At 36.9% G+C, this 18,529-nt stretch overlaps 1 protein-coding gene across 1 annotated transcript in view; it reads left to right on the top strand.

Annotated features, from left to right (window-relative positions):
* Positions 1-12,541, top strand: part of prima1 (proline rich membrane anchor 1) — a 44,035-nt gene extending 31,494 nt beyond the window's left edge. The window contains exon 4 of the mRNA XM_079831485.1: positions 10,233-12,541. Coding sequence (XP_079687611.1) covers positions 10,233-10,335 — 103 coding nt within the window. The 3' untranslated portion in view covers positions 10,336-12,541. The remainder of the gene's footprint in view (positions 1-10,232) is intronic.
* Positions 12,542-18,529: the final 5,988 nt, after the last annotated feature.

The following is an 18,529-nucleotide window of genomic DNA, read 5'->3' as shown; positions in this document are numbered from 1 at the left end:
GTATGTTTTGAAGGAATTACTATATTACTGTTGCTTAACCATGTCTATCATATAACAGAGAACTGGTACTGACGGTAAACCCATAGACATTTCAAAATATATAATATTAATATAATATTCAAGAGGTATAATTTGTCAACATTCGTAACATTTGTTGACTGTTGTCTATATAGTGAATGTTAACAAAGGTAAACAAAATGATTTCGGGCTCATGCACGGGGATAAATCGTGCCAACAGATTAATTGTGATAAAAAATAACTGATTAATATGATTTATGATGTCTTAAATTTATTTACCTATTATATCCACTTTATTAAGATATGATGTGGACATTGACCATGTGCTGTATAACAGATAATTTACCTTATCCATCCAACAATCTCAGCCTGCTGATTATTTTCAGAGGAAATGAATACATTCTGGTGCCTATTCCAAAGAGCAAGGTTATAAAATATTTACCTCTACCTGTAATGTTTTGTGTAGCTCCCCGCCATGTGTGTACTACACAGCATGTATTATTTAGGGCCCAGTCCCACATTTGAAGGTGAGGATGTGGCTGTTTTAGGTGCTGCAGTTAAATTCTGGGCTTCTTTTCAATGAGAATGGACAAATTTGCACCACTGAGCATTCAACCACAGTTTTCACCAAACAGGAAACCTTGAGTGTATAATAATTTTTCTTAAAAAAAGGAATTTGCACAGATTTCTTGTCCTTTTTATTTCACATTATAGAAATATTTACAACTTCACAATTTAACATTTTACATTTAATTTTCATCCCATTATAGCATGTCTCTAAAACCAAACTTTAACTATAAAATAAGATAGTATAGGCTGAATCAATAGTTGTTCAATCTCTGTCACTGCAGTATAAATATAGCTTTTTTAGCTACTGTACACAGGAAGAGAATGGCTCTATATGATATCGCTTGTTTTTCTCACTTCAGCTATGCTTCAGAACTTATCCATTCAGATCAGCATTTATTTCAGTCTGAGAGACATTTTCAGCCCACTTTTTCCCACAGGATTTATTTGTAAGACCCAGGCAACCGAACTGTGCTGAAATGTCTGGGGAACGGCCACGAGGACCTCTCAGGTGCTGCTGTACATCGATGAGAAAAGGTGGAAAAGAGAGCAGAAACCGAGCAAGAGAGGGTATGCGAGTGAGCACGCTCTGTGCTGATTCAGGGGAAAGATAAAAGAGTTTTAGCTTCCCGCCCTAGCACGTTACATAAGCCGAGTGGTCCACAGAGAAACTGGGCGACTGTCAGGGCATCTGTACATGGTGCTGTGGAGCAACGCAACTCGAGGGACATCCACACGACTGTTGGAGTCCATGAGCCTTTAGCAGGTTGGAGGGGAGACAGAAACAAGCTCTCAGTGGAAAATTACTGTTTAGCTAAAAAAGCATAAACAGTAATTGTATGCTGTACACAGAGTATATGTGAATTAAAAAGACTTGCTCAACCTGCCATATGACTTTTTACCTGGAGATTCTTGACTATTCATTATCGAGTCTACATTTTCCATTTGCTTTGAATTGTTCTTCATTTGTCCAGCGGTCAAGCGTGTCAGATAGATGAATACCAGTCATCAAGTGACCTCGATGTACAACCAAGGATTACGTGTTTATTTCTGAAAGAAAGAGGAAAGCAAGAACTTGTTTTCTTCTCATCTCCCTCTTTCCCACTCCACCCCTCAAAAATCAGATGAGGAGGAGTTTTCCCATGTGTAAATCATGCAAAGCTAGAGGAAGTCTTTATAGGAAAGCCCTGCAGCCTGGGGCATCTTGTGACAGATGGCCCCTGCAGAGCTACGGGATTGTCTCATCAGTCCTGCCCAAGAGACAGAGACTGTGTTTATCACAACAGATGAGCGCAAGCTACCTCTAAACATTTAATCAATCTCGACAAGGACTTATAGTCGAATTCATTTGAAGGTATAGCTGTATTTGTTGCTCAAGGTTTGAAATACTACAGGGCTCCAGACTAACATTTAAGAGCAGTAGCACCGATGCCACTAAGTTCTACAGATGGTGGTGCCAATCATTAATGTAATTTAATAAATAAAAAAAGCATTAAAAATAACTTTTCAATTGGATCATATTTAGAGCTTTGAAGTGCTGGAAGAAGTGTGAAGCACTTTAAAGTCAAAGGGTTATATGAACCCTGAAATGAATAATGTAAAAAAACATTAGACTATTTCTGCCACAATACCATGGTTACAGTTAGCGTTACTACATTAAATCCATGGTGAATGTTAGTGATTTATGGATTGAAAAGCCTTCTATAACTTCGTTCACCTGGTTTCCACATCAGTGCTGTTTGGTATCTATGGTTTATAGAGAATTCTGCAGCGCATTTTGAATGCTTCTCACTGGATCTCCCAGCGCTGTCAAGATTGGCCTGCGAGTAAACCTGTTCTGAGCTTGTGCTGCTCTAATACTGGTCCAAGCTGATAAACTGTCTGTGCTGTGCTGCTCAAAGTTTAATTTATTCCTTTGAAGACTGGAGTGATAACTGCTGAAAATTCAGCTGTACTGTCAATGTCACAAGATCCCTCAAATCATTCTAATATGCTGATGATTTTGTGCTCAAGAAACATTTTCTATCAATGAAACCAGCTTTATTTTTTTTTCAGGATTATTTGATGAATGTTGATAAGATTAAAAGAACAGCATTTATTTGAAATAGAAATTATAAAAAGTCTTAACCTTCACTTTTGATCCATGTAATGCACCTTTGCTGAATAAAATAATTAATTTCTGACCTCAAACTTTCATCATTGGTTGTTTGCTTAAAGCAAGCTGTGTTAAAAATGTTCAACTTTTGATGAAAATGAACACCCCTTGATCATAATTAACAGAGAATGACAGTAAACATCTCTTTGATTTGATTTAAATTTCACAGAGACAGTTCACTCTGTGACACACAGTCCAGTATGGCTACATTCACATTGTTAATTGTTGGGATTGACAACCGCATTTAGTTACATATCATAGTTAAGATATGATTCGTGATATAGAGTTGTTTTATCCAAGGCTCAGCTTTACTGTATTTATAAGGTATAATTCACCCAAAATTTCAATTCTGTCATGTACTCACACTCGTTTTGTTTAACTTCCAAACACAAATTAAGATATTTTTATGAAACCTGAGAGATTCATGTTCCTCCATTTAAAGTCCATTCCTCTCAAACCTAAAAGACCCCAAAAATGTCATAAAGGCATCGTAAAAATAACTAATCAAGTGGTCGAATCCAAATCCAAGTCAAAATGGCTTCTATATGATGAACAGATTTACGACACAAATAATGTAGTAAACACGGAAGTACATTAGTGAGTAAATGCAGACTTTCATTTTTGGATGAGCTAAACATTTACAGTATGGGAATAGTCATTTTAAAGGGTAACTAAACCCCTGCTCAGAGCTTAACTCCACCCACTGGCAAATTTTGAAAAATGCTGGAAAAGCCCAGCGGAGACAGAGGGGATGAACCGAGGGCGGGACTGAGCGGAGGGCGTGCACCTGAGACCCGCAGTGACGGGTTGATTGACAGCTGTCTGACTCACGAGTCGCAAAGATGGAGAATGACTGGAGTGACGCCAGCTTTGCAACAGACAGAGCGGTCATTCTCCTACCTTCACCTGAAGATGAGGAGGGTGAATTGTCTGTAGACACAGACCCGGAGCCTTATCAATGTGAACCGCTGGCTCAAACTGCGTTAACTCCCGATGCCGACGATGCTAGTGAAGCAGTAGCGCAAGAGAACTGACCTAATCTATGAACAGTCAAATCCTTATACTGAATGCCTCTTAAAATAGATCAGATATCTGATACATACGATGTATTTTCATTCAAGGGTTAGGTGTAATTATAAATGTAACGACAGAAATGAATTACAGATGTAATTGCAATGTAAGTACAATGTTAAAACATGTATGTACATAATAAGTGCATTGTATCAAATTATTAATTTAAATGTTAGTACATATTAAGACCACCTAATATAAATTGGGTCCTTTAGTTTTAGTAGTGTGATTTATTTAAAGCGTTTAGACGGTTTGGGTGGTGGTAACGGTTACGCGGCAAACTGCGTGATTTGTTGCTTCACCGCGGTAAGAAAAAAATCCCATACCATCACAGCCTGAATGTATGTACAATATGGCTCAGATATGTCCTTGTGTCATATCGATAGAACTCAAACATTTTACCACATTCAAGGGATGGATGTAGCTCAGCTCCAAACTCAAATGACATTTTAGCAGAACGGGCCAGCTGAAAAAAAATGCTCTTTATCTTATTCTGTCTGCAAAAGCAGCCTTCATTCAACAAGTTGCTATCTCATATGTGTGTTTCTCTGGAAGAAACGGGTCAATTTTAATGAGCTCAAACTCTGTTTATGAAATTAGACTTGTCCTCTAGACAGACCCCAGAGAGCTGCAGACAGCAGAGATAGGCTCTGTAAAGGTCAGGTTGTTTTCTTTCTCATGATCATTTTCATTTTTTCCTGTCCTAATCATTGATGTGATGTGGAATCTCTCATTTTGGTATTTAGAATTATTGTTCATTATTGTTCAAGTTTTTGGTGTGTTTTACTGTAGAACTCACTGGCCGTACACTTTTTATGGGAGTGTTGGGTGAAATGCATTACTGAGTAATTACTGTCATTTAATTACTTTTCCTTTGAAAAAAGTAAAGTTAGTGATTACTCTTAATTTTCTAATTACAGTAATTCTGATGTAATTGCATTAAACACTTTGTACATTATTGAGCAATTCTATATTAAACAATAGTGGATTTAACATAAACTGTTATAACTGTTACGGACACTGCATTTTGGATCTTCAGCCAAGATTCAGATCAGTCTTTATTAAGGGGTAATCCAAACAGTAGTCAAAAGCAGGTTAAGGTCCAAACATACTGAGATCAAGAGAATCCAAACAGTAAAATACAAACAACTAGCAAAAGACAAGAACACAGGAGCTCAGACACGCATTTGTAGCATTCTAGCTAGACTACACCAAGAATGCATGGGAAGACGCCACTTAAATAAGTCAGAGCAAACAAGGTAACAATACACAGGTGTTCTGAGTGAAGCCATAATGAGTCCAGGCAAAGGATTGTGGGGAATGTAGTCTTTAATATTAACACAGGCCGTTTTTCAATATGCCTTCTTGTCTGTGTTCTCGTGGACTTGTGAATCGTCATCAGCTGCTACCCAAGGACTGTTCCAATTCAAAGTTCACATCTAGCCAAGTACAGTTCAAATCCCCGGATGTTTCTTTGACCCGCCCCTTTTATCGAGGATGCATTGAGAGGTGACTTGAGTGGACTTGAGACAGACAGGCATCCCAGAATGCATCTCGCACCAACCAGCAAGCGTCAATAGCGGATGAGAAAACCCACTTAATTTAAAATACTACTGTTATTGTGTCACAAAATGTAGTTTTAAGAGTTTTTCAGGCGAGAATGTACTTTTTAAAAGCTCAAATCTGTGGTTTATTTATAATGAGAGCGCCTATTTGAAATTTTGATCTGATGTTTTCAAAGTTGTGAGATCCAGGCGATCACCGGGCTCTCATCGCTTGTCAACCCCGCAGAGTGCAGCCATTCCTCGGCTAGTCCTTCTGACGGCTGCCGCCGGCTCTGTCTTTTTCTCTGTAGTGGTTAAACATGAGATATAATTTGTCTTGTGTAGATCTAACGGTAGATCTTTGGTCTCATTAATCTATAATTTGTTCGCTTTGGCTGAGGGCAAAGTGAAGTTTCATAACTTTATATTTTTAGGCTATTTAACTTTACCGTTGTAGCCTACTAGCGCTGACTTTGTATGTTTGACTGAATTGTTTGCTTTATTTATTTTACCTAAAAAAAAATTTAATGGCTTTTATTGATAATTAAAACTGACATTTAACAAAAAAGAGACTGGGCTGTGTTTTATGTCATATTTAATTTCATTACAGTGAAGATAATCATATATATGCACTTATTGCCTGAACCACATAACTGTATGTTTTATTTTTTTTATTTTTTAATGTAAACGAAAAGAGGCAGGGTTGTGTTTTATATTTCGTTTTGTTATAAATATACGTGCAGTGAAGATAATCAAGGTGTTGCCTGAACCACATTTGTGTGGCTATTAATATTTTAAATATAGTTTTAATATATATATTATTAATTATTATATTATATTATTATATTATATATTAAAATTATTAATATTTTAATGAAAATGAAAAGAGGCAGATGGTGTTTTATGACATATTTTGTTTCATTGTAGCCTAAAATATACATATAGATATAACCGGAGTACTTTGGTCAGTTCAAGAATAATTTATTCCATTTTATAATATTTATTTAAAAAAATTAAAAGAGCAGTTTCATGTCCATCCTTGTATTGTTCTACGGGTTGAGGTAGATATGGGATTTAGAAAGTAATAAGTAATGCAATACTTTATAGAGAAAGTAATTAATTAGTAGAGTAATCTAATTACATTGTTGAAGTAATAAGCAGCTAGTAATTCATTACTTTTTTTTTGTTTTTTTTGAGTAACTTAGGCCCTGTCCACACAAATACAGATATTTTCAAAACCACACGTTTGGCTGTTCGTCCACACTCAAATGCAGTATCCGGTCACTGAAATAGGGCTGGGTTTCGATTAAAATTTCAACAATCGATTCGATTCCGATTCTCAAGATCTTGAATCGATTATCACAATTCGATTCGATCCGATTCGATCCGATCTGATCTTCGAGATTTAGATAAGTGTTTTTTAAGAAAGTATTTTTTTCCAGCTGTTACCTGAATTACTGGACTGTAGTTATGCAACATATTGATACTATTATTATAGACATTCAACTGCAAATTAATGGAGTATTGATGGATGCAAAGAACAATCCCCCTTCCAGAGTGTTGATACAACTGCTTTCACAAACTTGCACTGGTGTAGACGACAGAGGACGCAGAGGTATATCAGCAGCAGTAGACCAATTATTTAGACGCGAACCTGATGTATTATTAAAAATGACATTAAGAATTGACATTAAGATCGCAAAGGTAAAGGAGGCGCTAAGCGTCACCGTAAAGTTTTGCGCAATAACATCCAGGGAATCACCAGACCCGCCATCCGTCGTCTGGCTCGCCGCGGCGGTGTCAAGCGAAGATTTTTTTTTTCAAGAAATTAATACAATTTTGATCATTAAATTGATCAAAAGTGACAGTAAAGACAATGGTACATAAAAAAGTATCACCACTTCCACAAAAATATTAAGCAATATTTACAACAATGTATAGTGTTAGTATTGCATTGTTGTGCTGTGTAATTTCCTAGTTAGCGGTTTGATAGAAATTTCACTCGTTTGTGAATTCAGTGAGATTCACATTGTCACTGCATTGTCAACTTTAGTGTCATTTCCATGGTAACAGGCTTTTTAGTGGATTTCGCTTAAACTAATTTGGATTTTCTAAAAAAGGAAACTGGCTAATGGCTTCTACAGAGGCATACGCTAGCACTTAACCTTTGAGTTATATTAGGGGTGTCTTGAAATATTTATTAGGTATTGTTGAAAATCAATTTCACTATGGAGATTCTGACTGGCATTTTTACTTCCAGAAGCCAGCCTTTAGGTGCTTTCGCACCGGAGGAACCTTTTAGTTCCAGGACTATTGGCGGAAGTACCCGGTTTTTGGTGTGTTTGCACTGCAGGAACTAGGAGCGATTTTAGTTCTAGGAACTCCTTTTGGGGGACTAAATTAGCTCCTACTTCAAGAGTATTTTTTAAAAAGCAGTGTACACACAGATTATAGCCTAAATATTTATTCCAGAAACTAACTCTTCGAACATGGAAAACCGTGATAGATGGACCTCTCAACCTTTACGCTAAAGAGCAAATTCAACGCAACTTTGTGGGGACCAAGCAAAACATGATTATGTATTTCTGCTCAGCTAGCAACATTGGACATCAATCCCACGGCAAACGGCAATACTTTTTAACTTTCAATTACTTTTTAATATACTTAAACTTTCTTGGTATAACAGTTATATCTAATAACGTATTAGACAGGACTGTTAAACAGATCGTAAACTGATGAAGACGGAGAATGCGAGCACTGTGCGCTCAGGCTCTGGCATTCTCAGCGCTGTCAATTTAAAGGTCCGCGCTGTCAAAATAAAAGTCACGACAACAAGCGCGGCTTACGTCCCTTCAGAGTTCCTATTGCCAGTGCGAATGCTACCAGGAAAATGGCCCTGGTGGAATCTTTAGTTCTCGGGGAATCACCCTGGTGGCTACTTCCTATAACTACGAAGTGCAAAAGCCCCTATTGAGCCCTATTGTACGGATGTGTCTTTTTAGAGGTGACGTGGTTGCTTGGCATCTGGGTACTCCATTAGCTTATTGAACATTGTCGATTGCTGCATTCACGTGACATCCTTTTCATACGTCTGTTCCATCAATGCATCCTTACTTTATGAATGCTGAAGCATATACCCCAATTATTTCAAACCTTTACTGATATTCATGTTGGCATCTTACAAAATATGTATTCCCAGCATCCATCGCTCTACATAACCAGCTTTTACCTCAGGCCCTCCCTTCCAATAAGTCAATATGTGACTGACATGATTTAACAAAATCTCAACAGATTGGATCTGCATGCTCTGCTGTTTGGGCAGCTCTGGGTTTTAATGCAGTTATGAAGGCAATTGGCTGCAGGCAGGTTGCATATTTCAAATTGTAATAAAGAACGGACAGGCCGGGTGCATACCACAGCTTTTTAAGTCTAGCAGCCATTACGGCTTGCGGGAAGTCATTTAAACTGCAGAATAACTCACTTTGACCTGTGCTGCTGTTTATCAAGCCAGACATTGTTAGTGTCTCAAGGAGGGTCCAAAAGTGTGACAGGCACTCAGGCTTGCTGAAAAATACAACAAATATGGTACACAGAAAACATTGTGATACAAATTTAACCTGCTGTAGGTCAGGTAAGACGGGGCATGATGAACCTTAATTTTCTTTTCTCTTGATCAGACGCACAAAATCTCATCCCAACACTTTTGATGAATGGCTACGCTATTTTTAATTGTCATTTCATCTGAATATCAACATTTGTGAGATGTAGTCGAAACCGTTTTGAGGTTAACTTATCTCATTTTGTGTCTCTGGAAAATAGTGATCTATGTCATTTGTATTATGTTGATTATCAGTTTTTTTTTTGTGTCTGTTTGTTCCTTTAAAACCTATATATGACATAAGTCGCACGGGTATATTTGTGGCAATAGCCAACAATACATTGTATGGATCAAAATGATTGCCAAAAATCATTAGGCTATTAAGTAAAGATCATGTTCCATGAAGATATTTTGTCAATTTCCTACCGTAAATATATAAAAAATGTATTCTTAGTAGTATAGCATATTAGTAATATGGGTTGCTAAGGGCTTTGAACAACTTTAAAGGCGATTTTCTCAATATTTTTTGCACCCTCAGATTCCAGATTTTCAAATAGTTATATCTCAGCCAAATATTGTCCTATCATAACAAACCATATGTCAATGGATCAATCAGATGATGTTATAAATCTCCGTTTCAAAAAATTTACTTTTATGACTTTTTTTGGTGCAGGGTCACATATGTTAATTATTCAGTTTGAATTGTTGCTATCATGACAGATCTTCATTTAAAAGAATGTAGTCATAGCATACATTTCCATTTCAGATGAGTCACTTTTACGGGGATTCTGTTTTGTCTGACAATGGTTATTCAGTTATTATTCGTTCATTAATATAATTTATTATAATATTTTTCAACTAAATCGTCATTTAAAAAAAAATTTTTTTTTTTGATTTAGTATGGAACATTAATGACACTTTAAAAATATATAAATATTAATAGGAATATCAAAAATCAATCGTACATAATATAATTAACATTTTGTGCTGTGACTACTGATTTAGGAAATGCTTCTATTTATTTTCCTGAACACATTGGCTGATGCATCAACCTCCTGCACATGCTAAACTTACATCAAAATATGTTACAATTTCAAAGTAAATACACATTGTTCTTAACATCTTAACCCTACTATTTGCATTTTCCTTTCCTAGTTTTCCTGTTTGCCTTTGAGACGCATGTCACTTAATTGATCTCAGGCCTCTACAACCCGATCAATAGCATTCACTCAGAGCAAAAATAGTTGTTTGAAGTGTAATCTTTTTGTTCTCTTTCCAGGAAACCCCTTCGAAAAGAAGAGAATGGCACAAGCCGAGGGGAGTATGCCATGAGCTCACGCTGTAAACAGCAGGTAGTGGAAACCAATAACACTGGAGTATAGTGACCATACAGCAAGGCATGTACAACTGCACATTCTGTATCCTACAGTACCACCGTCTCTCTGTTTGGGTTTATGAGATGGACGCAGGGTATATTATGAATTAAAAAACTGTAAACCGCATGGCTGCCCTTCTTGGGACAAGAAAAGACTAACGTGAATAGGAAATGACTGGCATGTGTATAGGCAAGTATAAGAAGGTTTTGAGGAGACTTGGAAACTCCTAGTAAAGCTGGCAGCTGCACGAGTATCACAAGACTCAACCTGGCGGCCCCCTGGGGCCCCTCTGATGACAATATACAACACCAACAACAAAATAAACGCATGCACTTTCTGTTGAATGCAATGATGTTTTTAAATTCCTGTCTTCTCTTGTCTTTAACTCTGTTTCTGCAGTGTCCCTCGTTGAACATTAAGGTTCTCTCACCTCATGTAGATTGTGTAAATGTGTTAAATTGTTAAATGACGCATTGGCCCCATTGTTTTGATACAGTCTGTTAAAACGTCGAAACGGATTGGTTCATCCTGCACTTGTGTACCAAATATACAATAGAGAACAAGAAATGTTTTTTTTCTTGAAAACACCCAGAAATTGATTGAGGTTTGTGTTACTATGCAATTGGAAAGGATTGAGTTCTTGAGGTGCATGCTGATAATACAAAAAACACAATGCTAGCATTAGCATTGCTAATAGTTAGCTGATTCAAGTTTGATCATTCTATAGATATGTGTACATTTTAAACAGGCTGAATATGGCTTATGTAGCCTCCATGTGAAAAATATCAATTATGTTTCATGTTATGGCTGATAAATAGCTGATATTAAAATCTATACTTTTTTTTGTTTAAATATAAAAATAAAAGACACCAAAAACTGAAATGTATAGTTTTTGTGAATGTCAAAGTAATGCTACATTATGTACAGTATGAAATATGTATAACTATTCATTTTAAGATGAATAATTGTTTGAGTAGTTGAGATTTTAAGTCATAACATATGAGACTTCTCTAACTATTTTAATAATATAGAAGTTTGGCTTTCTGTGTTACATATTTATGTAATGTACACAATAAGATGGATGTCTAGAATCCGTTTACCTTTCAGTAGCCACACATTCCCGTTCAGCTGAAACAATTATTTAGGATTTGTAAAATGAAAGTGGTCCATCATTTTGCACCAATTATATATATTGCAAGTGGGAAGCAAGAAACAAAATGGAGACATGAAATTATATTTTAAAGTTACAATGATTGAACATTTATTGAAAAGTGTTTTATTTTTTTCTAGAACGTAAAGCACTGATAAATATATACATTTTCCTCTAACAGAAATCAGTATGGTTAATATAACAGAAAATTGGTAATGTCGTCATTTGTGGTCTTGTCCATATCGAGTCTTGGGAACATCAAGTCTCTTCTTGACAACTCTTAAAAGCTAGGATGGTACTTATCAAGCTTTTACTAAGATGATTTATAGCTATTTTTAAAGTGGTTAATACTGTGATTTCATGTGGGTTAGTGGCTGCTTCAAAGATGTATCGAGGTGATTCATCAAACAAGCTTAACCCTAAATTTAGCTTGTAATGCCACTCTCAATCAGACCCTCTATTGTTTCGTTTATTTTTATTAGAACTGTATATCCAATGTGTCTAAATATCTTTTTTTATAGACAGGAGCTGCTTCTATTTAGAAAACAGTAATGCAGTGTTCATGCATACAGTGACACTGAACTATGAATCATAATATAAAACCATATACAACTGAGCAATGATGTTTACATAAAATACAAGCTTGTGTAAACAAACATCCCTCTTCATATCCTGTAAAACATTCTCACACTCTACTGTACAGTCATTCACCCGTTCAACAAGATATATGTACTGAAGATATATGTGTATTATACTGTACAAAGGTACTCAGAATTGTATTGCATGAATGTACATATCAATATTTGCCTTCTTGACAGTCTATCGTGTGTACAGAGTAAGAGAAAATGTTTATAGGGATAAGTATAAGTCGATGTGTCGTCAGAACAGAATAAGTGTTATTGTTTGTCTGGAACAAGCCATTAATGTATATTTCAGTAATCAGAGGTTGTTGCACAATGTATGCATCACATACCAAAATGTAAAACAATTATATATTGTGCATTGAACTAATTTAATTGCAACTTGCTGACTTTTTTTAGTTTTAAATAAAATTGTACAACTGAATCGTATCTGGTGCTTATTTGTCTGCAAAAATTTTAATTGGAAGAATAATTCCATAAATCTGTACATGTGCATCTTTCCAGTCTGAAAATGGCGTATATGATAATATATAAGCACAATTATATGTTTATAAATCTGTTTTCATTACACTGGTGTTGACACCTGATGTCTGTCAACCTTGGAGCGTTTTGTGGTTCTATGTTGTGGATAATTATTTTCCATTAATTGCTATCTGAGATATAATTATCCCTATATAATTATTGTACTAATAATATCCTACCTAGCAACAATAACAACAACAAGGCCTTGTAGGACTAGTGTATACTTCCTAAAAGGAAGAGATTTCTCTTATAGTTGCATATAAAATGTGTGATTTTCTTTTAATACATTTTTTAGGTGTATGATATTTATTTTTCATTTTATTCAAGTAAAAGGTTAGCAAAGACAGTTAGTAAAACCTCCATGTCAGGCAAGGGGAAATTGTGGGGAGAATATTGTCGGCTCACCTCTGTCTGCTGACACACCTTGCTTGACAAGAAATTTAGTAAAGTGGAATATCAAGACCACAGTGTAAAGATATTTTCTCTGTGCTGCCAGATAAATTACCCCAGGGTGGATAAGGATGATGAATTGCTTGGAGAACCTGAAGGCCGAGTCTGCTGTCAGTCAGTCAGTCACTTTCACGTGAAAAAGCTGATGCTTTACAATGTTTACACTGTCAATTAGTCAGGCACCAGTACTGCTTCACGTCAGTTATTTGTCAGTGACTTCTTATTATTCAGACCCAATGCTCTCATTTTACATTACAGGTCTCTGAAATGTATGTAAAGCACTGGAGCTCCGAAATAAATTATTGTTCAAGTCATTTTCATATACACAGTAAATATACACCGATCAGGCATAGCATTATGACCACCTTCCTGATATTGTGTTGGTCCCCATTTTGCTGCCAAAACAGCCCTGACCCGTCGAGGCATGGACTCCTCTAGACCCCTGAAGGTGTGCACCAAGTGGTATCTGGCACCAAGATGTTAGCAGCAGATCCTTTAAGTCCTGTAAGTTGCGAGGTGGGGCCTCCATGGAACGGACATGTTCAGCACATCTCACAGATGCTCAATTGGATTGAGATCTGGGGAATTTGGAGGCCAAGTCAACACCTCAAACTCTTTGTTGTGCTCCTCAAACCATTCCTGAACCATTTTTGCTTTGTGTCAGGGCGCATTATCCTGCTGAAAGAGGACACAGCCACCAGGGCATACCGTTTCCATGAAGGGGTGTACATGATCTGCAACAATGCTTAGGTAGGTGGTGCGTGTCAAAGTAATCAGACCACACGGGCCAGCCTTTGCTCCCCACGTGCATCAATGAGCCTTGACCCTGTTGCTGGTTCACCACTGTTCCTTCCTTGGACCACTTTTGATAGATACTGACCACTGCAGACCGGGAACACCCCACAAGAGCTGCATTTTTGGAGAACTCACAATTTGTATTAATGATTTATTTGTATGTAAATAATTGTTTCAGTGCAGGCATTTATGAATTCATCAACAAGTTTTCATGTGCATAACTCCTTTCCCTCCAGGCATTGGCCACGGGCAGAATAAGGAGTCTCTCACCTTTCAAAAGCTTCCTCATAATCGCCCTTTATAATAGGTGACCCACTATTAGTGCAGTGTTTTTGACTATGAAGCCATTTCTTGAGAGGACATGTAACACATCGCACAAACCCATGAATAACCACAAATCCCAAAGTCTTGCGCTCAAGCAAACATGTTAAATTCTGGTTTCTCACGAACATATACAGCACTATCTAGGTTCAGTACATGTTAATAAGGGAGGCATCTCTAAATGAGAGAAGCTAGGAGAGCTGTTCCCTAACTTCTCCATCAGACGTGCCATTTGAAGATAATGCAATGAGACGGCTGGGGCCATTTGGAGCACTGATGCGTCTCTTCTCCACCGAGACTTGACTTACACGGGAACAAAGCCAACCCGACAGCCTGTAAATCGCTCTGCTCAGCTCCTGCTCACAGAGAGAGAGAGGTCCACTTTTAGACGATGACACAAATCTATAGATATATGACTTCATCATGACAGCCCTGTAATCAATGATTCCACCAAGACATCATATGGAAATGATAGATCAAATGAAACTTTGCTCAGTGTGCATGCACGGAATTTGTAATAAGTAAACAGAACACTAAAGAAGCTTTGCTTTTCTGTCTGTGTCATTGTAGAGAGAGCTCTGACTGAGCATATTATATTGTCAGGATTTGTAGCACTGCATTCAGCCTGATTTGGGACAATAACAAACTCAACCGTGGCTCCAAAGCTGTGGCACAGCTGAAGCTAAGGCCTTTTGGGCCATATGGATCAAATGAAATGGACTGGAGGGGATAATCCTTCTGCTGTCCCCATAAACAAAACCAATGCACCACCGCTAATGTGGCTGCACCCATTTGCATCTCATTGGTCCAAGCTTCAGAATCAACAACAACAACATCTGTGAAAAATGCACCTCTCTGTTGTACAGGCTGTTCTTTGAAGAGATGTTTTCAGACTTGGTTCAATGATGAGAAACCAGGTTACCATCAGTTATTGGTTTCAATTCACTCTTAATCCACCCAAATCAGGGATGTAACTATATTATGCATTACAGTTAGTTCTATTTTACAAATTTGATTGGATGAGCAGCGCTCAACAAGGTGCCATTCACAAAGAACATGCTTTAGCATTCCACTGTGCTGCTTTTCCATTGTCTTTCTGTAGTTGTGTCCCAAATGCACACTACATTTAGTCATTTAGCAGACGCTTTTTTCCAAAGCGACTTACAAATGACCCACTATTAGTGCAGTGTTTTTGACTATGAAGCCATTTCTTGAGAGGACACACTATACACTATGTACTCGTGCACTATGTACTCAACCCTGTGTGTATGACTTTTATAAGGTTTAGTAATACTTTACAATAAGGTCGCATTTGTTAACATTAGTTAATGTAGCCTATTAACTGACATCAATTAACAATGAGCAATAGATTTGTTACAGTATTTATTAATCTTTGTTCATTTTAGTTAAAAAAAGAATCCAGCTGTTCATTGTTTTTTCATGTTAGTTCATATTGCATGGACTATAATGTTAACAAATACAACTTTTGTTTTTAATAATGTATTAGTTAATGTTGAAATTAACATTAATTAAGATTAATTAATGCTACTGAATTATTGTTCATTCGGTAACACTCTATTTTAGGGTTAAATTCTCGCTATTAACTTATTGCTTATTAGCATGCATATTACTAGGATATTGGTTGTTTATTAGTACTTAACAGCAAAAAAGCACATATTAATGCCTTATTCTGCATGACCATATTCTACATCCCTTAATCCTACCTAATACCTAAACGCAACAAAAACGACCTTAGTAACTATTAATAAGCAGTATATTAGGATTTTATTGAGGCAAAATTCGTAGTTTTATAGTGAATATGTGTTCCCCATACTAACAAGTCGATACGTGACAAAAATGGATGTTGGTATAGGTTTACGGATATCGCAGTCATCACACTAGCCATTATTTTAATCTAAGGCGAAAGCATTAATGACATGGAAAGCCCTGAAGTGTTTCTTGGAGGTTATGCGATCTTGTGAATGATTATGTGACTTTTACGTATGCTATGTGATCTGTAAATACGTCCACATACTGTAAATACGGTAAATCATCCACTTAACTGATTTGTTCAATACCACTGATACATTTAAGGGTGAAACAAGTGGACTGTCTTTATGAGCGAGTCATTGAACTCATTCAAACTATTAGTTTAAAATTACTGATTCAATGAGGAACAAAACAACTGATTGAATCAAGGAATCATCCACTTAACTGATTTGTTCAATACCACTGATTCATTTAAGAATGAAACAAGTGGACTGTCTTTATAAGTCTTTGAATCATGCACTTAAACGATTCGTTCAGGAATGAAAAACACCATGTGTGTTGCTCAGGAACGCATTTGCTTTGGCTTAGTTTGGAGCTATTTTCATTAGTGGAGCAAAAAATATAGCGAGCAAAATTTGCTACAATGTGAAATACTAATGATCTTCTTTTTTATTGAACTATATAAAAGCAATAGTCTATCATTCTCAATTTGATTCATTATGTGATTTTTTCTTTACCTCCTGTGTTATGGTAGTCGCGTCAGTATATGTTAAAAGTACAAATCAGATTTTAATAGCGCCACTGCCTTGATAATTCAGCAGGAAAGGGCTTTTGGATGTATTGGTCTACAATGTAACCTTTTTTTAGTAAATGTATTACAGTTTTACATTGTAAAATGTACATGTTGTTCTCTAAATGTTTACATTAACTGCATTTTTACTGTACTGTAATTATTCTGGCAACCACACCTCCCATTAGGTTTCATTTTCATTTTATTACTAGGACTGCATTAAATAAAACCGCAGAGTCACCCTCTGCAGTTTTGGATGCCTGGGGAGAAGTCAACCCTTAAACAGCTCTGTAATGTCAACCGTGCCAGAGTATGATGGAGAGCCCTACAATGCTTCTGCCTCTTCTGCCAGCACGTTTTGAAGATTTCTGGCCACTCAAGAGTTTGCACAAAACAAATGGCCACTTACCCCTCTCCCCCAGGCCCCTCTGACAGCGAGGTGTGTAATCAATGTTCAGCATTGACCTTTCTAAGGCCATTCATCCACATAAATGCCGCAATGGAAAACTGATGAACAAAAACAAAGCACAAGACCGAGTGTTGTGGTTTGGCCCATCTCGCAAATTTTAAGGATTGTGGACAGTCATGGGATAGAGCGATGGTAGGTTCCTGGGCTCTGAGAGGGAGAGAAAAAGAGAGAAAAGACTTCCAAAACAGTGGTGAAATCATATGTACTTTGTGTTAGTTTCAAATTCTTCTCTGTAGGTTAAACTGACATATGGAGTCCCAAACAAATATTATATCAAATATTCAATATCTCATATATTCAAATAGTACTACTAAATTATAAGCATATCAAACAAAACAAATGTTTTTGCTCATGAATCAGTGTCAGCAACACCAATGGTCTTTTATCTTTGCCCATAGTTTTCTCAATTTATTAGCAATGGAGTTGCATTGCCACCCTGTGGTTATTTTAAAAATACAGCAAATGATTACCTGAGCATTGAGCAAACCAAGAGGGCCCAGAAGGTCAAACACTTGTTAAAAACAGAGGAAATTGCGCTCTATTGAGCCTAATTCAACATATGTGATTAAACTAAATTATTAAGGCACTATTTCTCTTGTGCATATCTTTTAACTGCAATCAAATATAATAGAACCAGTTTGTTAACAGCTGAAAACTATTCATTATCATTTTATCTAGGAATGTCAATGCATTCATAATGGTGACTTATATTATTGTACTAGATCAGACTCGCGTCAAACAGATGAAAATAAATCATACAAAAACGAAAACCGCCTCTGTTAGTCTTTGCCTGGGGAAGTAAACATGACCAAAGCAACAAACACAGGAAAAAGTCCTACTGAGTTTTTCCATTCTGCCCCCTGCTGGTGAGAACTCAGTCACACTTACAGGTGTGTGTGTGTGTGTGTGTGTGTGTGTGTGTGTGTGTGTGTGTGTGTGTGCCGCTGGGGAATTCAACCTGAATGCACACTGACTCATGGGGACTTGTGTCACTGTGAGGACCTAAAATGAGGGCCTCATGAGGAAACCAGCTTATAAATCATACAGAATGAGTTTATTTTTTTGTGCAAAATGTTTTCTGTGATGGGTATAGGTTTACGGGTTGGGTTAAGGGGATAGAATGGGTTGTGCAGTATAAAAACCTATGGAGAGTCCCCACAGAGATAGTAAACCAGACAGTGTGTGTGTGTGTGTGTGTGTGTGTGTGTGTGTGTGTGTGTGTGTGTGTGTGTGTGTGTGTGTGTGTGTGTGTGTGTGTGTTCTTTATGAAGGGACAGAATTCTGATGTAGAC

This window comes from Gobio gobio (assembly GCF_949357685.1).
Source record: "Gobio gobio genome assembly, chromosome: 12".
In the NCBI taxonomy this organism is placed as follows: domain Eukaryota; kingdom Metazoa; phylum Chordata; class Actinopteri; order Cypriniformes; family Gobionidae; genus Gobio; species Gobio gobio.
This window is presented reverse-complemented; position numbering and strand designations above follow the sequence as displayed.